Below are 21,997 nucleotides of genomic sequence, written 5' to 3'. Positions count from 1 at the left end.
ATGCTTGCAGAGTGACAGCTGCATAGTAACTGGTAGAAAAACTAGCAATGAAAGTAAATCTTTCTTAAAATCACATGTACAAAGAAAAGTGGCTTCCAAACACTATTTGCATATCTTTTTTTTGTGAACCAAGCTTGACTGCAGCAGTGGACATTCACAGAACAGAGAGGAGATTTGGCTCCTGGCTTTGCCTCTGTGTATGAGAATAATGAAGAAATTCAGTGCTAGGAACTTTGAAGAAGAGAAATATACTGAAACAAGAAAGTTGGTGCTGGAGCACATAGCTAAGAGAAATTGTCCTGAAATAAGAAAACTGAGTGTGGAGCATATTCTAGATTACTTTTTTTTTTTCCAGCTGTGTAGTGAAGGCAGTAAATTAGAACATCTACTCAGCAAAAATATAGCCCTCAAAAGGGAGTTTTCTAGGCTTCCTTAGTTAAACTGATGGAAAAAAAAAAATCCAAAACATTTCTGGTAGTCTCTGGCTGTGTATCAAGTTGTATACTTCATATGTACATCCTTTTGCTTTTATAATTTTTCTTGAATCTGCTGATGATTTTGAAAATTTTGAAGGGTAAGTAATAGTGGTAGAAGTATCAGAGTATGAACAGCAGGTGCTATGTGTATTTGCCAGTACCTCTGCAGTATTTGGCTAATTATTAATACTGACTATATTGTTTTAAAGCCTGCTCTAGTGTAACACTGTAGTGTAAACTCGAGGAACAGTTTCTGCAAATGGAACAGTGTTGCAAGGAAGGTAAAACAAAGGCCTAGTCAAGGGTATCCTTCCAGCATACCTTGGGCTCAGACTACAGGAGTTATGTCACCTCTTACTCTAGTACACAGCACTAAATGCCAGATAGTAGATGCTTATTCTGAAGGTGAATGAGGCCGAAGAGCAGAGTTTTGTGGAGGGCTGGTAGTGTCTGGTCTCACAGCAGCAGCTGGTCATTGAAGTAGCCTCAGGTCAACTGTTGTTGATTGTCATTGCAGTTTACTCTCCTGTCTCTTTGCATCAGTCATCTTCCTGCCTGCATTCTTTGTTCCTTGCCCTTACTCCAAGCTACGCTTCATGCTGCTGCTTCTTTCTCAGCTCTGTTCTTGCTTCTCCCGCTTTACCTTTCAATTTCCTGTATTTTTATGTTAAAATAATTATCTTCTGACTAAATTCCTCTCAAGAATTACAAATACTACAAACAAATGTGGAAATACTTGCTAATCTTCACTATTCTTGTTCCATACATTTTCCTTTTTACCTTGATACCTCACCTGCTTTGCATGCTTAGATTGGTAGCAGAGGGGAGAAATTTAATTGCTCAGCTGTTTTAATTTGAACAGCTTCTAGCAAAATGAGGTTCATTTTTACTTGTTGCCAGTTAACCAGTGTAACAAAAGGAGCAAAATGTTTTGCCCTGTGAAAGATTATTTTACCAAGTTCTAATTTTCCTCTTGTTTCTTATTTCTTTTCATTTTTAGGGAATATAAACCTCTTGACATACTCAAGTTAGAGTAAAACTCTAGCTGGAAAAAAAGCTGCCGATTACGGGTTTTTTAATAAGTAAATAAATCTTGCATAAACATTTGCACAGTACGTTGGATGCTTGTCACAGTCTTTTATGCTGCACAGCATGACAGTTTTATTTCTCTAGTATTGTGGTTCTGTTTCAAATTTGAGCCATTTGGTCTCCATTTCAGCACCATGACCATGGAGGAGCTACTAACATCTCTGCAGAAGAAATGTCGAACAGAGTGTGAGGAAGCTCACCGACAGTTGGTGTGTGCTCTTAATGGCTTAGCTGGTATCCATATCATTAAAGGTAAGACTGGATGTCTGTAGCGTATTCTTTACTCCTTTTAGTAGGCTAATTATAGTTTGGATGACACCACGTAAAAATTTAATTCAGGGAAAAAGCCACAGTGAAATCCTGGGAAACTAGAGAGGCCTGTAACAGTGTTTGTAACAAAAAACCAGCCTTTGTTCTACATGAGGAACAACAGGTGCAGTTGATGCATCTTTAAGATGTCTCAGGGTATTTCTGGTTCTATTGTTTTATATTCTTGATGCTACCATCTATGTGTACTGGGAGGATAAAAGAAGTCATACTTGTTTAATTGTACTTAACCTGCTTTTGTTTTATCAGTACTGCTTTCTGGGCTTCCTTGCTATGCAAACTGCTATGCTGACTCTGGAATGTGTTTGCTGCTTCCTGCTATACAGCTCTGTCAATGTAGGTTTTGTTTGAATTAGGAGGGGAAAAAAGCTTTGGATGGGAAACAAAAATAAAAAATTAATAATAAATTAAAATAACTTAGTTATGAATGTGATAGAACTGCCTCTTTGTCAAGTAACAAGTCTTCTAAAGTTGACAAGCTGCTTGGATTTTTCCAACTCATGTTGAAGTCTTCCTTCAAAGAGAACAAGTAAACTGCCTGTTCTGTTACTTGCCTTACAGAAAGAATACATTCAGATGCTCTAGTCTGTAGTTAAGAGGTTTGAAGTACTTTATGATTGCAGGATGCAGATTAGATTTATCAGATAAATTAAGTGCTTAAAAAGATTTCTGTACAGATTAAATACTTCTAAAATACATGAGTAGCCAAAATTAATTTTGGTCCTTTTTGAAAAGCAGATTGATGAAAATTCCACTGGGTGAGAAACAAAAGCAGGACTGAGGCAGAGTTCTGGTTTATAACTATTTTTTCCCCCTCCAGCATTACTGTTACACTCTGTGTTCTTTATCAGCAAGGAGGAAGTACACCTTTTATATAAGTAAAGCCATGAATTTATGGTTAGTGTAATTGAAATCTTATAGGTCTAATTGTTACTAGTCCAGATCTAATTGTTAGAGGCAAAAAAAGAAGAATAATCACACTTTTTTCTACTACTTGTCCTGCTTTTATGCTCACCTTTCTACTGCTCTTCTGGGTCCTGAGGTCAATGCTTTCATACTGGTGGTTGCAGCTAGTTGTCACCACCTGGAGTTCTTCATTGGGAGGAGTAAGATGTTTGTGTTGATGGTTTCTTCTTTCTCCCTAAAGGATCCAATTAGGATCATTTTTGTTTGCTAGCACAGTGTTACATGTTTCTCTTTCTTCATCGGTCTGCAGCTCCACGTTGATACCAAATTTAGTCTATGTGATGCCTTTTATGAATGTTACATACTATTTCTTTGTTCTCTTTGTTGCCCCTAAAACCAGTTTTGTCCAGCTCTAGGTCTACATTTCTTTGACTGTGGGTGAGTTGTTTATAGCTGTGGCTTCCTTATTCACTGCCAAGCCTGTGCACCATCTCTCAGCATCCCATGGCTGTACTCCTCTACCCTGCATCATATGTCTTTACTTTTCAAGGCCTCTGCTATTGTTACTAGGCCTGTATTTCTCTACACTAAATCACCATGTTAGTTGTAAATAATCTCATTCTACATAGAATAACTGCTTGTTACTGCTATCTACATAAAGCTGTGATTGTACCACACAAAGATAAACAAAAGTAAAAAAAAATAATTAGCCATAGACTTCTAGTGAATTAGAGAAGTTGCCATCACAGCTGAGCCAACTGTAAAGTCCAGGCAGGTGAAGAAAAATCCAAAGGTGGCCTGACAAGCTGCAACCTTGAGCCCTTGCAAATTCAGCAGATTGCTTTGGGCCTGTTAACTAGCAATGGTGATAGTATATTGCAGGACTACACCCTTACAACTGGCAACTGTTTCAATGTAGGAAGCAACAAATCTTGTTGAAGTAGGATTGTTACACTTCCAGATATGTAGGAAGGTTGTTTTTTTATTATTCTGTTACCTGTCTTTGTAGATTTTGTGTCCCTGTACTTCTCCAAGTTTTAAGTCTTCTGAGACTATTAGGGTTCTAAGTAAATTTCTGTCAGTTCAGAAAAGAAAATGATAATAGATTTTTTTTTTGCTGCTTTTCCATATGCAAATTCAATTTTGTATTGTATTTCTTTTTTAATTTACATAAACTATTTTCTGAGAAGTGATTGTGATGTTAGCAGCTTACATCAGTAGTTATGCTCCCTGCATGTATTTAATCATTTCTGCATTTCTGAAGTATGACACAACTTTCATTTTTCTCACTGGAAGACTGAATAACATATTTGCAGTGTGATTAGTAATGCATCACTGCAGTGAGTTGTAGATGGTCTTTTTTTTTTTAGTGCAACATGAGAGATTTTTTTGGACTTCGCAACTGTGAATCCATATTTTAAGATCAATAAGTCTACAAATTTTGCAGTCACAAAAATATTTAATTTGGAAACTGCTGTAGTCTTTGTAAAATATAATGCTCAGTCTTTTACCAGGGTTGTTTTGGTTTTTTTGGGGTTTTTTGGGGGGGCAGGGGTGGATGAACTGCTGTAGTCTTTGTAAAATATAATGCTCTGTCTTTTACCAGGGTTGTTTTGGGGTTTTTTTGGGGGGTTTTTTTTGGGGGGGGTGGGTGTGGTGTGGAATTAATAGGGAAGGTTTGCTTGAAGACAAGCAGATATTATACAACCTCTCTGAAAATATCTTGGTATGTAACAAGTAATGGCCAATCATGGCTGTTTGTCTGTTTAAAAAACAACACAATACGTGTATGTTTTTGTTATTCTTTTTTAATTCAGGAGAATATGCCCTGGCTGTAGAGCTGTACAGAGAAGTGTTACGATCATCTGAAGAGCACAAAGAAAAGCTCAAAACAGATTCCTTGCAAGTGAGTGAGCATTCAAATGTAAAGAGATGTAGTTAAGAACTGGAATACTTTAGATTTAATTTAACACATTGGTCTTTTCTTCCTCCCACTGGTGTTTAGAATGACTCTTTTAGCCTGCTGTCTTGATCACAATCTCTGGTTAGGAATCTGTCCAATGACCTTCATGTTTTTGGGGTTTTTTTTTTCCTTTTAAGCTACTGTATTTCTAAAAACTTTTGCTTGTGAGTCTTGGTGGTATCTCAGAAGCAGCGTATGGTCTCCACCTGCTGTTCTGCAATAAACTTAACACGCTGAATTCCTAGACTTCTGTATGTGACTGTGAGTGCTCACATTAATGGTACTATATTACATCCTGTGACTATAGGATGCTGGGTTTGCATTGAGAATGATATTAACATGCTAAATGATAGAGAATAATAAAATTGTTACACTCCAGAATATGTTCTCTGAAAGGGCATCAAAACATGAAAAAGAGTCAAAGTGAATTGTTTCTTCAGGAGATATATTTATACATTTTGAATACTCTATTAAAAATCTGAATATATTTTCCTGATAAAAAAGGAATGATTCTGTAACATCTTTATATTTCATCATGAAATATATCAGTTTTAAAATCAGATATTTAAAATGTTAATGACAGAGAAATAAGAAGTGAACAGCTGTCTGTTTCTTTATTTTGCTTGCTTCACTAAGTTATTCTTTGATTGTCTTGCATGTGGTGATCTGATGACTCCATTGTACTGCTTTGATCCTTCTCTTTTGTGATTTCCCAGAGGCATTTTTCACTCAGTGTAACCATATCAGCATGAACTTGTTAAGCTACTCATAACAAGATTGTTAATTAAGCTGTTTTACTGGATTATGCAATCCAATAAACCTTTTCTTTTTCTCCCCTCAAAATGTACACTGCCTAATATTGCCTTCGTGTAATAAAACTCAACTTTTGTTGAGTACTTCCTGGTTGTGTAGCCTTGGCTTTTAAGATAATGGCAAACCACTGCTGACCATTGCTCTTCAGTGCCTGAGGTAGTAATAGGACAAAGATGAAGTAAATATGGGAGATGAGAAGGACACAATTCATTTGGCTTTTAAGATAATGGCAAACCACTGCTGGCCATTGCTCTTCAGTGCCTGAGGTAGTAATGGGACAAAGATGAAGTAAATACGGGAGATGAGAAGGGCACAATTCACGATAATGGAAGTTATTAGTGTGAGTTTGTGGGAGACATGCTGACGGCATAGAAGTAGGGTTCTGGTTTGGGGTGAGTTTGTGGGAGACATGCTGACGGCATACAAGTAGGGTTCTGGTTTGGGATATGTAGGATGAACCTAGGGAAGAGGAATAGCGTTGCCTTATATTAACTATCATGTTTATTTTAAAACAAAAAGGTTGTGTTTTAGTCAGTCATCTTTTATTTCAGAAAAGTTAAAAATATGAAGAGTGATTGAAGCCTTTGGGAGCTGCCTTATAGAATCATAGAATCATAGAATGGTTTGGACTTAATTTTGCTTTAGATAGGCTAAGCGAATTGTCTCCTTATAATATTCTGAAAGGTATTTACAAAAGAATGTGATCTGAGATAAAGAAGTTGTTTTCCATTATAATCAAGGGCTATTTTAATTAGTTGGTTGAGTATGGGACAGAATCTAATGATTTGGTATCAAACTTTCAAGCTGATTTGTTTTTGAGGTATTGAAGAAGGTCTTTTTAATGTTTCATTTCCTACCTCAGTTAAATAAGGAAAGGAAGGTTTATTTTCTTTATAAGATGCTAGCAGACTAACAGATTAAAAAATAAACCTAATTTTAAACAAATACTAATTTCTTGCCGTAAGCTTTCATTGCTGTTTAAGCTTTTCCTGCCACAGGAGTTGCAATGTATTTTTTCATGATTGCTGTTGACTTTGGCTATATTTAGAGACTTCATTCTACGCACAATTTGATGGAATTGTTGTCTGCAAAGCACCCAGGAATTCCCCCAACTTTGCGTGATAGCCGACTTGCAGAAGAGGTAAACATTGTTCATTTTTATATAAACACATTTTGAAGAGCAACTCTTTGTTTTTATCCTTCATTATTTTCTCTAACTAACTAAATAATATTACATAGCTTCCAAGTTAACTCTGTACATTTCCCTTCAGGTTAGTAAAATCAAGAGTTGTTTGGTGTGTGAGATGAGAGCAGAAGTGTCCAGTAAAAAGCTGCTGTTCTGAATGTTTGGTGATCTCTGTTATGTTGTGAGTGTGTTTTACAGAAGTTTTAATAATTTTTCTCTAAAATGTGGTTTTCCCCAGCTCCACACTGCTCTTGTGGAAATAAACATAGATGATGAAATCTTTTGAGTCCTTTATTTCCTCACCTTTTTTCTAGCTTTTGTCATTTTAAGTGCAGATAGTCAGAGTCTTTTCTAGGTGAAGTTTATTTTTTCTTGTATAGATTCCCTCCATTCCAAAACACTTTCCGTTCTCCTAATAAATATAAGCTACTACTGTCTAATGCATCTTCTCAGTCATGCCTTGAAGCCGATTTTCTACCTCTCATTTTGATCCTGTGTGTGGTGCTTATAGTATCTTCTTTGAAACTTTCTTGAGAAGGTCCTGATTTGCAGTATTCCTCATAGTCTGAAGTTTGACAGTGACATCTATCCAGGCTCTCTTTGTATTACTTGTGTTGTACTCACATGCCCTACAGCAACTGGTTCATCCTTGTCGCTCTTGTATTGCCTAAACATCTGGAAAGGCTGACCATGTTTGGCCAGATAAGCAAGTCACTGCATGTTACTTCCTGTGTGCATAAGCCTCTTTAACTATATCCTTAATTTTAACTGGGGAAATATCTGACAGCATAGCGGGATCACTGTTCCCCACTGGTTATTTGTTGAGGACATATGGACCACATTTGCAAAAGAACATTGTTATTGTGGCATAATTTGGGTTGGAAAGGACCTTGTAAAGTCTCTAGATGAACCTCCCCCTCAGAGCAGAGTCAACACTTGATTTCTGACCAGGTAGCTCAGGGCTTTATCCAACTGGGCTATTAAAACCGCCAGGGAAAGAGATTTCACAGCTTATCTGAGCAACCTGTTCCAATACTTCATAATGCTCATAGTGAGGGAAAAACAATTCGCATAGAACCTCTCCTTCCAATTTATAGCCGTTGTCCCCTGTTCACTTGCCATGTACTTTTAAGTGTCTGGCTCCCTCTTTTCGGTGACTTGCTTCTGGCTGCTGGAAGGCTGCTATTTTGTACTTTCTAAGCCTCTATTCTCCAAGCTGGAGGAGCCCAGTTCTTTCAGCCTCTCCAGTTATGTGGTGGTTGTGTGTATCTGTCTTACTATTTGGATATCTTGTGATATTTTACCATTCTTATGCAAATCCTATGCAAAGATAGCATTTTTTTGTGTTTCAGCGAGACTCATTCTCTTAAATATTTAAAGAAGTTTCTACCAGCCTTTATAGAAATACTACCCATTTTTTTAAAATGACCTGTAACTCTAGCAATTTTTTAATATCGCCTTCTCCTGACATTATTGTAAAGAGGAGAATTGGAAAATTTGTGTTTTCCTTATAAATGTGAAGCAGAGATTGTTTTTCATAGCTGTCTTTTGCCAGTAGCTCATCCAAATACCTGAGAGTCTTGTCCACTCCTGGTAAACTGAGCTCCATCTATAACAATAATGTTATTATAGTAGCAAACAAAAAGGCAGACTTAAACACATGCCAAAATACTCAAAATAAAGATACATAGTGAAATCAGAATGTAGTGGTGGAAGATACATACGTGTGGACGTTACTTGTAAGAAATAAAAGTTACTTGTTCATCAGTTTTTAAAATATCAAATAAACTGGTACTGATTATATGGTAGAGATGCCTGCATACCAAGAGGGGTTTTCATTGTCAGAAGTAATTTTTATTAAAAAATTATGTGATGCACCTAAAAATAATGAAAATTAAACTTTTCTTTTTATTTTATGGATAAGTTTTATATGTAAGTTGAATTGTCCTGTTATCAGAATGTTCTAGGATCTTTTTATTGTTTACTTATTAAACAATGTATTTTAATGTACAGAGAAGTAAGAATTATGAGTTAAATTCCAGTTCCTTTTTGTAATGGAATGTATTCCTGTTGTGTTGTTTGGACTTGTCCAAAAGCAAGATTGCATAGTTTGCATCTTTGTAGTAGTTTGTCTTCACAAATGTTTTTTGAGATTACTAACGAATGCTAGATTCTAGAAAAAAATTAATGCTAAATATTGCTTATGATTGAAAGTGGGTAGCATGCACATAGCTAGCCATTTAAAACATGGTAGCTGGGGAGTTTTTGCATTTTCAAATATTCCTGATAAATATGAGCTATGCATAGTTTAAGCTCTCTTTGCCATACAGGCAGAACAACTTCGACAGCATTATATGAGTAAATCCAATGCAGAAGTTGCAGAAGCCCATCAAGCCTTACAGCCAGTTCTTCAGAACATTCGGGAGCTCCAGAGAAAGGCAGGTACCTCTTAACACATTTAGTCTCTGAATTTTGAGGTTTTTTTTCGTAATGTTATTTTCATCTGTTTATTCAGAACTCCAACTGTTTATCATCTCTAACATTTCTCTGAAAGCCTATTTGAACACTTCCCCAAAACATCCTGTGTTGCCTGCATAGAGGCACACAGTACTTGATGAGCAGATGACTAAAACCAGAAATACATAGTGGGATGATTCTAGTAAAGTTTAACACCATGCTTGATTTTTATATTAACTGTGCTTTGCCTGTAATTTAAGTAAAAATGTTACAGATCTTGGCCTTTAAACATTTCTGTGGTGTATCAGATGGTATTTCAGTTACTTTCAAAGGAACTGTTCTTTGACATGCATATAGTTATTGTGCTTAAGGCTTAATTGTGTTTGATTGATATGGCAATTCAGGTTTCAGGGGAAGGTGCAAAACCTTAATGAAGTGATAAACACCTGAGTTGAAATGCTGCTTGTCACTCACATAGTAGTAAAGAAATAATAAAGAAATGGGGCCAAATGGCACATGAGGAAATAAACTTTCCTATCTTCTTTCACCCCTGAAAATTATAAGGTCACTTCAATGTTGTTCTATTAATTTCACAGAGAGCTTGCTTTCTCTGATTAAATGATATTTTAATCTCTTTTTGAGAAAGAGAGAGAGAAAGAGGAAAGTTTGAGATTACAATATCTCTATGTGGCTGTTCTGTGTAGATGGCTTTGGTGAATCTAACTCTACTGAAGCAATTTGAAGGTGTGGAAGTAGATGGGAATGTAGAAAATGTCTTGATCTTATATTCACAGAAAAGAGTATATTTTTTTAAGCATGCTCTCATCTTCCAGTTCCATGGAATTGACCAGTCTGTGTTTGAGTGTGGCCTGAACAGCAGTATAAGCCTGTGCTGCAATGAGTAAATTGGTTGTTTATTGACTATTCATGGATAAATCTATTCTTTTACATACAGATACATTCGGGTTCTTTTTGGTGGTTGGATGTCATCCAGACAGCAATACAGTATGCCATTGATGAGGAACTTGTTCAACGTGTGCAAAACGAAATAGCCAGCAACTACAAACAGCAGACTAATAAACTCTCCATGGCAGAGAAGTAAGAGAATAGCTAAAATAGGCTAATGAATGCAATTAAGTCTGCTCAAGTCCTCTTTACCAGTTTGTGCTAACAGTTGCAATTAAATAGCAGGCATTTTTGCTTCAGAGCATCTGGGCTGCAATTAAGCTTCAAAAACAGTTCCCCATAAAGCATAACTAGACAGAAGACTTGGAAAGAAAAGCAGGAGAATTACAGTTTTCTCCTAGACAAGCATTCCTTTAAATATTCCTTTGTATTATCTACTGTGGTTTTACTGTCTGTACTCATGCAACTGCTGAGCAAGAAAGATTCAAAGTTTATTGCATTAAAATTGAGTAACTTCTAGAAGAAACTGACTTGCTTAAATGGAAAATAAACAATATCAGAAAATCCTTGTGTAATAGCATAAAATAGCATCACTGTTTTTCTGAGCAAAGAATTTTGGTTTGGTTTCATGTTAGAGAAAACAGTGTCACCGTTGTGTGCAATTACAGAATAATGGATTGGAAGAGGCATCTGGAGGTCACCTAGACCAACCCCCAGCCTACAGATCCAGGCTGGTGCTCAGAGATTCAGACAGATCAGGTTGCACAGGGATTTGTGCTGTTAAGTTTAGGGTATCTCCAATGAGGGAGACTTCGTAGCTTCTACATGAAGCCTGTTCTAGTATTTGACCCACTCAGTGGGGGGGTGAAAAAAAAAAAAAAACAACCAAACAAAAAAACCCCACAAATTAAAAATCATTCTGTCTAGCTAATATTTCCTGTATTGCATTTTGTGTCTGCTGTCTCTTGTCCTTTCACCATGTACCTTTGAGAAAAGTTTGGCTCAGTCTTTACCTTCCAGTTAGATAGATGTAGAAAGCAATAAGGTCTCCCCTGAGCAATCTAATTTTAAGGCTGAATAAACCCTTTCTCCCAGCCTCCTTTTCTACGTTCTGTGCTTCAGTTCTGTCAGTTAATCATAGAAAAAGGAGACATAGGAAGGAAAGTGGTCTCAACAGTTTTCAGGCAGTTTTCTCAGATACATGAACAATCCTTATGCTCTTTAATACAGTCTTTTTGAATAATATTTTAGTTAAATACATTTTTAAATTATATATGAAATATGAATAGATGTATATGAAATAGATGTATATAAATGCATATACATATGTATGTTAATATCTCGTGTATATAAAATGTGTATATGTGCATAAATTTAAATACTATCTAAATTTAATACTATTTATGCACAGATTTAAATTAAATACATATCTTCCAGTATGACTGTTCCGCTCTCATGATCTCAAAAGGTGGCAATTCCTTGCCCTTACTGGAAGTAAGCATGTCTTTTAAGTACTTAGCATAATTCTATTGAATAATTGAAATAAAGATACAAAACTTTGTCTGCTTTCTTCAAAACTCAGAATTATACTGAGAAGGAAGAAGAAAATTCTGTCTGTTCAACATGGATATCGGGGCCACCCAGCTGGAAAGTAGCTTTGCAGAAAAGAACCTTGGGGGTTCTGGTGGATACTAAGCTGACCGTGAGCCATCTATGTGCTCATGCAACAAAGGCGACTCATGATATCCTGGACTGCATTAGGCAAAGTATTGCCATCAGGCTGAGGGAGGTGATCCTTTCTGTCTACTCGGCACTGGTGAGGCCACACCTGGAGTATTCTGGGTCCAGTTCTGGGCTTTGCAGTACAAGAGAGAGACTAACGTACTGGAGAGAGTCCAACAAAGGGCCAAGAAGATGATGAAAGGACTGGAGCATCTCTCATAAGGAGAGTCTGGGAGATCTGGGACTGTGCAGCAGTTCAGGGAGGATGTTCTCAATGTATATAAATACCTAAAGGGAGGGTGCAAAATCGCTGAAGCCAGACTCTTTTTAGCAGTGCTCAGTGACAGCACAAGAGGCAGTGGGCCCAGACTGAATCACAGATTATCTCTGAACATCAGGAAACATTTTTTTACTGTGAGGATGACTGAGTGCTTGCACAGGTTGCCCAGAGAGGTTGTGGAATCTCCATCCTTGGAGATACTCAAAAGGTATCTGGGCATGATCCTGGGCAACCTGCTCTAGGTATCCCTGCTTGAGGAGAGAGGTTGAACAAGACAACCTTCAGAGGTCCCTTCCAACCTCAAAGAGTCTCTGAGTCTGTCATATGTTCATTTCATGGTTAAGTGTTACCTGACAATGACGGCATCTCATTCTGGTCAAAATAAATTTGAGGAAAGGCTTGTTTGCATGTTCATGCTGAGCTCATATGTGTGTGCATTTCTGTATGCTTGCCTGTGTCATACTGGAAAAAAAACCTGGGTTTTTTTTGGTCAGTTGAAATTAGCTGTTATTAGTATCTTTTTGAATTGTTGCTGCTTACAAGTTGAAAAACTTTGGAAAAGCTATCTGCAACTCAACTGTTTCTTTTATAAAATAGGGAAAAAAATTCCTCTTTACTGCATATACTAAAAGAAATTAAAAACTTAAAAACCAGTGTTTTATGAATTATTACTGGTCAGTGGTGGAAGCAACAAGTGCTAATCTCTAGTTGAGTGTTAGAGATGGTTAATCCAGGGTATAGTGTGGGAGATTTTCATAAATCTGTAATATTTGGCAACTGATAGTATTACCAACAGCCTCGTGATTGCAGTTTACATGTATTTTCAGACTGCTTGTTAGACTAACTTGTCTATTTTATTTTAAAATACATACTGCTTAAGTAGGTCATTTTAAATGCCAAACTTGAGTAGTGTTAAACCTGTGCTTTTCTCTCCATGCTTTACAAAAAAGATGTTTTGGATCAAACTTTCCATATGAGGTAGATCTGCAGTCTTGCATCCACTGTCTTGTGAATACCAGACCGTGTATGAATGGTGCACTAGTAGCAAGAGGCCTCTGCTCACAGGAAAAACACACTATGGGAAGTGCTTAACTGGTGTTCCCACTCCAATCAAGAAAGACATCTAGGTTTTAGGAAAATAGTTCACTACTGTGTCTGTTTAATAATTTCGACATTGAAAGCTAACCTGCAGAATGCAGTGTATTTTAGTGATGGGTGCACGTGACTGCTGTGAATTGCACACGTACATTGAAAATAAGTTTCTTGGCCAACAGATGCAAATAAGACTATAAATATGTGCAGTTGTTTACCTTCAGTAGATTTGCATTGTGGACCAGAATGTTGCAGGTTGATGCTGACTGCTAATATTAGGTCACATCTCTCAAGTCTTGGAAAAAGTCTATTCTACAAATACCCAGCATCATCTCCAGGGATACAATGGAATGATTTCTAACAGTTAGCATTACATGTAGTAGTGATAAGCATTGCTTATGGCATGGACTTCATATGTTGTCCTATATTGCTACTTCTCTTCTACTTCAAAATACTGACTTAAGTTTGGATTCGTTGACTCAGTGTGTAATTAGTTCCCTCCTTCTTTAAATCAGATTCCGTGACTGCAGGGGCCTTCAATACCTGCTCACAACCCAGCTGGAGGAAGTGAAGAAGTTCCAGAAGATTGTAAGAGAAGCAGTGAAAAACTTAGAAGGCCCTCCCTCTAAGCAGGTTATTGAGGCTGCCACTATCTGCCATTTGCGACCTGTTAGACTTCCACTTAACAAGTATGTCTTGAAAATAGAAAATATACTTTAGAGATGTACGATTAAATTTTCCTTCATTTGAAGTAAGAAGAGATTAAAGTCTGTATTCTCTACTCAGGATTTATATGCACACAGATATCACAGATACATTTGTTAGAATCATTACCTAATTTTGCTTTTATTCTGATAAAATCTTTGCCTGTCAGTTATTAAATTGAGTGTACATGAGACTGTTAAATTGATCTTTTTAAGGAGTTTGTGTGGTTTTATATGCTGGAATAGGGAATTACAGGAATTACTTTTGTTTTCTGATGAAATTCTGAGTGCTTCTGTTTTCGATTTTCTGTATTGCAGCTGTGTCTTTTGTAAGGCTGATGAGTTGTTCACAGAATACGAGTCGAAGCTCTTTTCTCATACGTAAGTTCATAGCTTTATAAACGTCTCACTATTTTTTAAAAAGTGAAAGTTGTATTGTTTTATTTCTTCTACTTTAAGTTTTCTGAAATAACTATGAACAAATTACAGCAACTTCTTGCTATTGACCATAATAGAAATTTTATTAGTCAGGTTTAATTTTCTGTGTAAATTTCATTTGAAAAAGTTTTAGTAGAAGGAACAAATGCTTGCCACTTTTTCTCAAGCTGCTATAATATGACCATACACTTGAAATGAAGTGTTGAAATGTTCAGAAACTGTGCGTATAGATAAAAGTATGCTAATTAAACACATATTCCTGTTTGTGCAAAAAATTAGTTGCAGACCAGTTGCAAATGGTATAATACCACACTCATTCATAGTTTGGTTTTTTTCTTTAAATTCTGTATAATAAAATTTGACTAAAGCCACAACGTGAGCTGAAAGAAGGGTTGCACCAGCACATGGTGTGAGAGAAATTTGCATAGCAGACAGTACTGGGAGGCATAGACAACAGCCCTCTGCATGCTTTCTCTTTGACTTTTCTCTCTCACATCCCTCACAATGTCAAAATTGGATTCAAAAATCTTGAGGTCACTGAGAAAACATTTTGGACATTCTACAAGTGGGAGCTCTGTTACCTAATGATTTCTGGAATCATTAGGAAACATTAGTATGTTTCTGAATTAGCATTGTTTGTCAAGGAGGAAACTGGGTAGCTGTAGTGTTCTTAAATAGTGCAATAAACAACAGATTTCGCATCAGACTTTAACTGCAACTCACTAATTTAAATAATTTGCAAATTCTGACTTCTTAAATCAATGTAACATTAATCGTTAATAACTACTGAAAGATAATTAAGATGCATAAGCCTCTAGAAAAACTACTGATGACTTTGAGCTGACAACATGGCCTGTTCATTGCTGATACTGAGGTCACTGTTCAGAGCAAGCTTTTGGGATATCAAGTAATAAAATAACTGTTTATATTTGTTTAATTTGCTTTGTGCTTTAATCAAATATTAGAAAGCTGAAATATATGATGAATAAGTAGAAATGGATGTGGAGGTACAAAATGAATTATAAGCTTTGTGTTTGGTTTGTTTCTAAGTGTTAAAGGCCAAATGGCAATATTTGAAGAGATGATAGAAGATGAAGAAGGGCTTGTTGATGACCGTTTGCCCACCACAAGTAGAGGACTGTGGGCGACCAGTGAAACTGAACGTGCCTTGAAAGCTATTCTCTCCTTTGCCAAAGCTCACCGAATGGATGCTAGACTAACTGAAGAAGGCAGCATATTTCTGGAACTTTATGAAGCATGGAAAAAGGAATATAAGGTACAGTAAATGAGGTGATGATGAAACAGTTCTGGAGTCCGTTTAATGTAATATAAACAAATTTAATCTGAATATGGACAAATCTAAGTTGTATTCCTGAAATTAGGGTTTGCCTACGCAAAGCTTTTTCCCAGTGCTTATTACAGGATTTGATTTTAAATGGTTTATGTATGACTTAAGAGTTTCTGAAAGCTATACTGGTTACTATGCAAATTAGTAAGCAATGTAGTTGCATCTATTAAGACACTGTACAGATATAATTAAATGTGTTCATCTGTTTAGTTAAATCAGAATGTAGCAAGACTCAGCAAATCGAACATTGGTCCATTCTGTAATTCAGTTTGCCTTTGGTCTTGTGCTAGCTACAGATGTCCTTTTGCTATTGCTTTATTTCCTGGATCTTGTTTACTATGCAATGTAACCTGGAATAGTCTCCTGTTGTTTGGATCAGAGAGAACTACAGGAGTATGCTGTGGCTTTCTTCATGCATCTCTGCATGTCTGTGTTTCCTTGCAGTGAATACGTACCAGTGATGGAGAAGGGGGAAGAGCTCTTACACGCAGGGGTCTTACCCTGTCTTACAACTTAGCTATAATAAAAAGTGTTTTCTCTTTAATGCTTCTCCTTCTCATTTTTAACTAATACAGACTTCATCTTCAGTAGAACATACTTAATACCCTAGGTTCTGGTTTATTGATGCTTTTGTACACTTTTTTTTTTAACGAACTAATACAGACTTCATCTTCAGTAGAACATTGACTCTTATTGACTCTTTTGTACACTTTTTTTTTAACATGGTCTGACAACAGAGGAAATTCCTATTCCTTCAAAAGTTTTTGCCCCTGTGATCTTTCTCCTAGGCCTTCTGTTTCATGATTCTAGGAAATTGTCACTTAACTTACTTTTTCCTAGGAAGTTTTGAAAAAGCAAAGATAATTCTTGCAGAAGTATGCTATCCAAGAATTTAAACATTTATTATTAACTTTAGTCTGCAGAAGAGAAGGTACTTTAGAGAGTTATTTACTTTATGTATCTTAGATTAACTGATGGAATTCAATCTGTCTTTGTTTTTCAGCAGACTTGGTTACTGATCATCTACTTTCCTCAAATTGGTGGCGCTACTTAGGAGTGACAATCTGGAACTGCCTTAAAAAAAATAACTAGGTTACAGCGTAACACAGTGCAAAACCTTTTTAAACAAAACATCGTCTCAATGAGCATTTAGGTATCTGATAGTTAAAGTTATTAAACACTTCACAAAGTCAGGTCACTTGCTTATGGTACCAAAATGCTGATTGGAGAATAATGACCCTAGCTGTTCTCATATTTCAGTATTTTGTCCTCTGCTTGTGGCAGTTCACAAAAGGAGGAGGACATAAGCTAACCGGTTACCAAGGCATTGCTAGGTGTTGGGGATTTTCTGCTGGAAGAAGGGAACACAGGCTTCTCACGCCCTTTTACTTTAGGAAACAATAGGTGGGACTAATATACCAGTGAGTATGAGAACAGTCCTGTTATGATTCCATCTGTTGTGACTTTGAAGTACTGATTCAATTGTCTGTACTACTCTAATCTGCATTGAGCTACAGGGATGATACTCTGTAAAATAACCCTTAAATCTAAACCAGGAGGCTTGCATTAATGACCAGAAATTGTCCTTTTACATCCCACCCCAAACTACCTTATTTATTAACATAAAAAAGAAGCATAGACTGTGGTTAAATTTATTGAAATGATAAATGCTCTGAAAACGAAAATGAGAAGATGTTGTTGTTGTTTCCGAGTCACACAGACTTTTTTTGTTAACAGTGCTTTTTCAAATATGGGAAACTTTGTGCTTCAGACAGATGCTTAGTATTCACAAACTCTGGCTTGGACAAGAAAGCAGAAGTAAGATCCAGGCTTTTCTATGAGAGAATACTAACTGAAGGACTTTTATACAAGTTTAGTGAAGATATTGTATGATACGAATACTTGAAGGCAGTCCTCGGGTTTCTGAGAAAGCATCAGGTGGCAGTAGAATTATTAATAGCGTGGAAGGAAAACTTCAGTTACTGATGATGTTACTTGAATTAGCCTTTAGGTGGGCAACCAAGAGCCTTACTAATTTGCTTTAATGCTTTTTTGTTTTGGGTTTTGTTGTTGTTTAGGAAAAAATATTTTAGCTCAGTTTCTCCCTAATTTTCGTTTAGTCTCTTTAGTTTTGGAGGAGTAAGTTCCTTTCATCTTATTCTCTGTTGTTACCGTGTATGCCTGGTTTAATACACAGTAATTTTATGTTTCTAATCTAGGCATAGCTCAAGACAAATGCTTCAGTAGTCCCTCTTGAGCTAAAAGAAAAAACTCAAGCAACCTACCAGCACATCCCCAGCAACTGAATATTTAGAAATATCTTTACAATTGAAAAATCAGAAGTCAACAAACAGTAATTTTTGGCATTTGCAAAAGATCTTAAAATTTCAGTAAGATCACTGAAGTTTTTTTTATAAAATACATAAAAAGTGGAAAGCTTGGGAAGAAATATTTTACAGTATTATCTGTAGTTTAAAAATAATGTCAGTTTATATGTATAGTATACTTCCAGTTGTAGCCTTTTGTAGAAAGACAGAATTTACTTTTTCTTGGGAAAATTGAATCTGATGTTATCTTGACCTTGTGTTTGTCTGTGCTTTTATTAAGACCTCTCAAACTCTTAACATTTCTTTAAAACATACTTCATCTTTAAGAGGCAGCCTTAGGACTATAATAGCTAGCTGTTTAAAATTGCTTAGTCATTTTTCCTTATTTTATTCGGCTTTTGCTTAGTTTTGCAAGGCATTTTTTTTCTGAGCTTTTAGTTGCATTAGTTACTGTAATTGTAAGAGTTGTAGATGAAATGAGACAGCTATTTATGGTTGTTCATAAAGCAAGACTGGAAAAGAAAGCAGGCAAGATGATCTCTATACTGTTCATTTTCCTTTGTGATTTGTTGTTGTTGTGGCTTAATTACTGTAAAGAAATATTATCCTTTACTCCAAAAAGATTTTATGGTGGTGTCATATAAAGGGAACTCAACTCATTTCTGCTACTAATTTGTTTAGGCTTTTCTTACAGTTACTTCATGAATATTGGATGGTACTGAGGGATCATGTGTCTGCTATTGACGAACTGGCAATGGCTACAGAACGGCTCAGAGTGCGTCATCCTGATGAACCAAAACCAAATCCACCAGTTCTCTACATCATAGAACCACATGAGGTAAAGTACTTGGCAGTAAACGTGTTTTTCTGAAAGAACTTACATCCTACAAAGTAAAATCTGCATCTAGATCTATGTTTAAGCTCTATAAAGCCTCTGTTTCCATTTCAGAAAGTCTTGGTGGAATAAAGAGTTCTTATCTATTTCTACCTTTAGTGTATGAGCCTTTTTGAGCTTGTAACTCGTATTTTGATACATTTTTGTCAGCCTTCTGACTGCAAGAGTGGCATGTTTCCAAAAGGCTGCTGTCCTTCCAGCAGCAGATGAATGGCTCTGGGACTTTTCTCTACAGTTGCCCAGTTTTCCAAGCTGATGGCAAATGAAGTTGACCTGATTTCTCACCCATATTGCTGCTTTCCACAAGGACCTAAAAAACAGCAGCGAACACCTAAAAGACAAATCTTTTTTCAGTATTTGGAATTTGAGCTACCTCTGAGACACTTTCTGTTCATAGACAGAGAGAAAATGCTGGGTTGATTTAACTTTTTTTTTTTTTTTTTGCACCAGTAGAAATATGTTTTCAATAGAAACATTTGGTGCTTTTTTTCCAGTAAGATTCAGTGTTAGATAAAAGTGCTTGTTTTCTTTCTGTGGGGAGATAGATAGTTCATCTCTGTATTAAAGCAACTTTTAAAATGGAGCACTTTGCTTAACAAATGTTTAACAAAGTCTAAGATTTACCTATGTATTTGCAACAATAAAAGACACATCCTCAATTAGTTTGGCCTTCATCCTTCAGGTGCTTGCCTCTTCTGCAGTATTAATAACTACAGCACTGCAAACTGTAATTAATCTAAAAAGGAGTCAGCGTGATGTTTCTGTCTTTATATGGGTTAACTGAAAAGTGAAAGCTTCTAAGTAGTACCTGTCCCCAGTAAATTATTCAGTTGAATTGTGCCAGAAAGTGAATTTAAGCCTTATTGTAGGGCTATAAGCCTATTTTTAATTTTTTTAATACATGTTTAATACTGTTTCCATAGGTAGAGCAAAATCGAGTGAAACTTTTGAATGACAAGGCAGTTGCCAAATCACAACTTCAAAAGAAACTAGGACAACTTCTGTATCTCACTAATCTGGAGAAGGTAAGGTTTATGGTTCCTTAGTCTTTACCAAAGTGATGTATTCTATTTACCTAGTAGAAGAAACCTATCCTTATTTTTATTTAAAACTTAAATTTCAAGGAAAATGTATTTTCTGTAAAGATTTATTGCATGTTGAAATACAACATGTTGTTCTTCGTGTTACTGCATAGTCATGAAGTTGTTTATTACATCATGTATTTTAGCTGTTTGCTTAATTGCAGTTATAAAGCTATGAACTAGTTTTAGATGGTTAAAACTTTCATTAAAACTAACTAGTCCATGTTTAGTAGAAGCCTTGTGAAATTACGTACCTCTCCACATACCCTTGCTATTTTACAAAGAGCTTACCTTCTTAAACTGAAGGACAAGCAGGTCTGTAAAAAAAAATAACAAAACAAAACAAAAAAACAAATCGGACAAACCCCATGTAAGTTGCATTATTTTAATCATGGTATCATGGTGTTCAAGTAAGTACAATTATGCTTAAGTAAACATAGTTAAATATGATTAAGTATATTTGGTTTTACAATAATGTAAAGTTGATAGAAAATGTGAGGAGTTTCATGTTTGAAGCTTGTATTTTGCCAGGATTTTTCAAAGCTGTAGTAGGGATGCAGATGCTTTCTGAAGGACTGCAGTATGAATGGTGCTCCTTTTACTTACCATAAATTACAAGGTTTTTTAACTCCTCAAGATAGACTTATTTATTAATTCACACTTATTTTTAAAGACTTGATTATTCATTTTTTCTAGAAACTTGTTTTAAATATAGAATAACTTTTTATTTGTTGAAACACAAAGTTTATCTTTTCTTTTTTTTTTTTAGTCTCAGGATAAAACTACTGGGGGAGTTAACCCAGAACCATGTCCGATCTGTGCACGTCAACTAGGAAAACAGGTAAGATATTTAGTCAGCAGGTTTTGTTTTTAGGATGTCTTTACCTAGATCTGAGTCAGTTATGCGTCAAACTTTCAACATCTGATTTTAAATGAACATTGTACTGAAACAGGGGAAATAAGCCCTCCCCTGTAATGTACCAACCAGCCTCTGCCCTGAAATAACATCTTGCTCAGATGCAAGCACCTTTACTGCCTTTAGCTGTTGACATCAACGCTTAAGCAGCGACCCTGGGATGGTAGAGTTCAGGATTTTGTGTGGTAGGAACAGAATACCAAGCAGGATCACAAGCCTAGACTTCAGCAGGGTCACCTTTGGCCTTTTCAAGCAATTGTTAGGGGAAATCCCATGGGGCAGGGTGCTAGATGGTAAAGGGGCCCAAGCAAGTTGGTTAACATTCAAGGACCACTTCTTCCAAGCTCAAGATCAGAGCATCCCAACAGGTAGGAAATCAAGAAAGGGAGCCCAGAGAACCACATGGTTGAACTGGGAACTGCTGGGCAAACTCAAGTGAAAGAAGAGAGTCTACAGATCGTGGAAGGAGAGGCTGGTCACTTGGGAGGAATTTAAGGCTGTTGTCAGAGAATGTCAGGAGGCAACTAGGAAAGCTAAGGTCTCCTTGGAATTAAACCTTGCAAGAGAGAGGTCAAGGACAACAGAAAGAGCTTCTTCAAATACATGGCAGACAAAGCTAATACCAGAGGCAATGTAGGCCCAGTGTGTAATGGGGTGGGTGCCCTGGTGACAGAGAATACAAAGAACGAGAGTTACTGAATGCCTTCTTTGTCTCTGTCTACACTGCTGGAGACTGTCCTCAGGAGCCCCGTACCCCTGAGGCCCCAGAGGAAGTCAGGATAAAGGTGGAGTTTGCCTTGGTTGACAAGGACTGGGTTAGGGATCAGTTAAGCAATCTGGACATCCATAAATCTATGGGTCCTGATGGAGTGCACCCACAGGTGCTGAGGGAGCTGGCTGAAGTCATTGCTAGACCACTCTCCATCATCTTTGGTAAGTCATGGGGAACAGGAGAAGTGCCTGAGGACTGGACTAAGCAAATGTCACTCCAGTCTTCAAAAAGGGCAAGAAGGAGGACCTGGGTAGCTGTAGACCAGTCAGCCTCACCACCATCCCTGGAAAGGCGATGG

At 36.6% G+C, this 21,997-nt stretch overlaps 1 protein-coding gene across 1 annotated transcript in view; it reads left to right on the top strand.

The window, feature by feature from the left end:
* The window catches only part of LOC104532096 (E3 ubiquitin-protein ligase SHPRH-like), a gene marked incomplete at its 3' end in the record, with an annotated part of 40,292 nt that overhangs the window by 15,490 nt on the left and 2,805 nt on the right, over positions 1–21,997 (top strand). Inside the window, 11 exon segments of the mRNA XM_029087265.1 lie at positions 1,696–1,817; positions 4,616–4,704; positions 6,623–6,715; positions 9,091–9,198; positions 10,173–10,315; positions 13,733–13,906; positions 14,240–14,302; positions 15,410–15,635; positions 18,729–18,872; positions 19,853–19,954; positions 20,781–20,852. Coding sequence (XP_028943098.1) covers positions 1,696–1,817; positions 4,616–4,704; positions 6,623–6,715; positions 9,091–9,198; positions 10,173–10,315; positions 13,733–13,906; positions 14,240–14,302; positions 15,410–15,635; positions 18,729–18,872; positions 19,853–19,954; positions 20,781–20,852 — 1,336 coding nt within the window.

The sequence above is a fragment of the Antrostomus carolinensis genome, unplaced genomic scaffold, assembly GCF_000700745.2.
Source record: "Antrostomus carolinensis isolate BGI_N321 unplaced genomic scaffold, ASM70074v2 scaffold3161, whole genome shotgun sequence".
Taxonomy (NCBI): Eukaryota; Metazoa; Chordata; class Aves; order Caprimulgiformes; family Caprimulgidae; genus Antrostomus; species Antrostomus carolinensis.
Note: the sequence above shows the minus strand (reverse complement) of the source record. Positions and strands in the feature narration are given on the sequence as shown.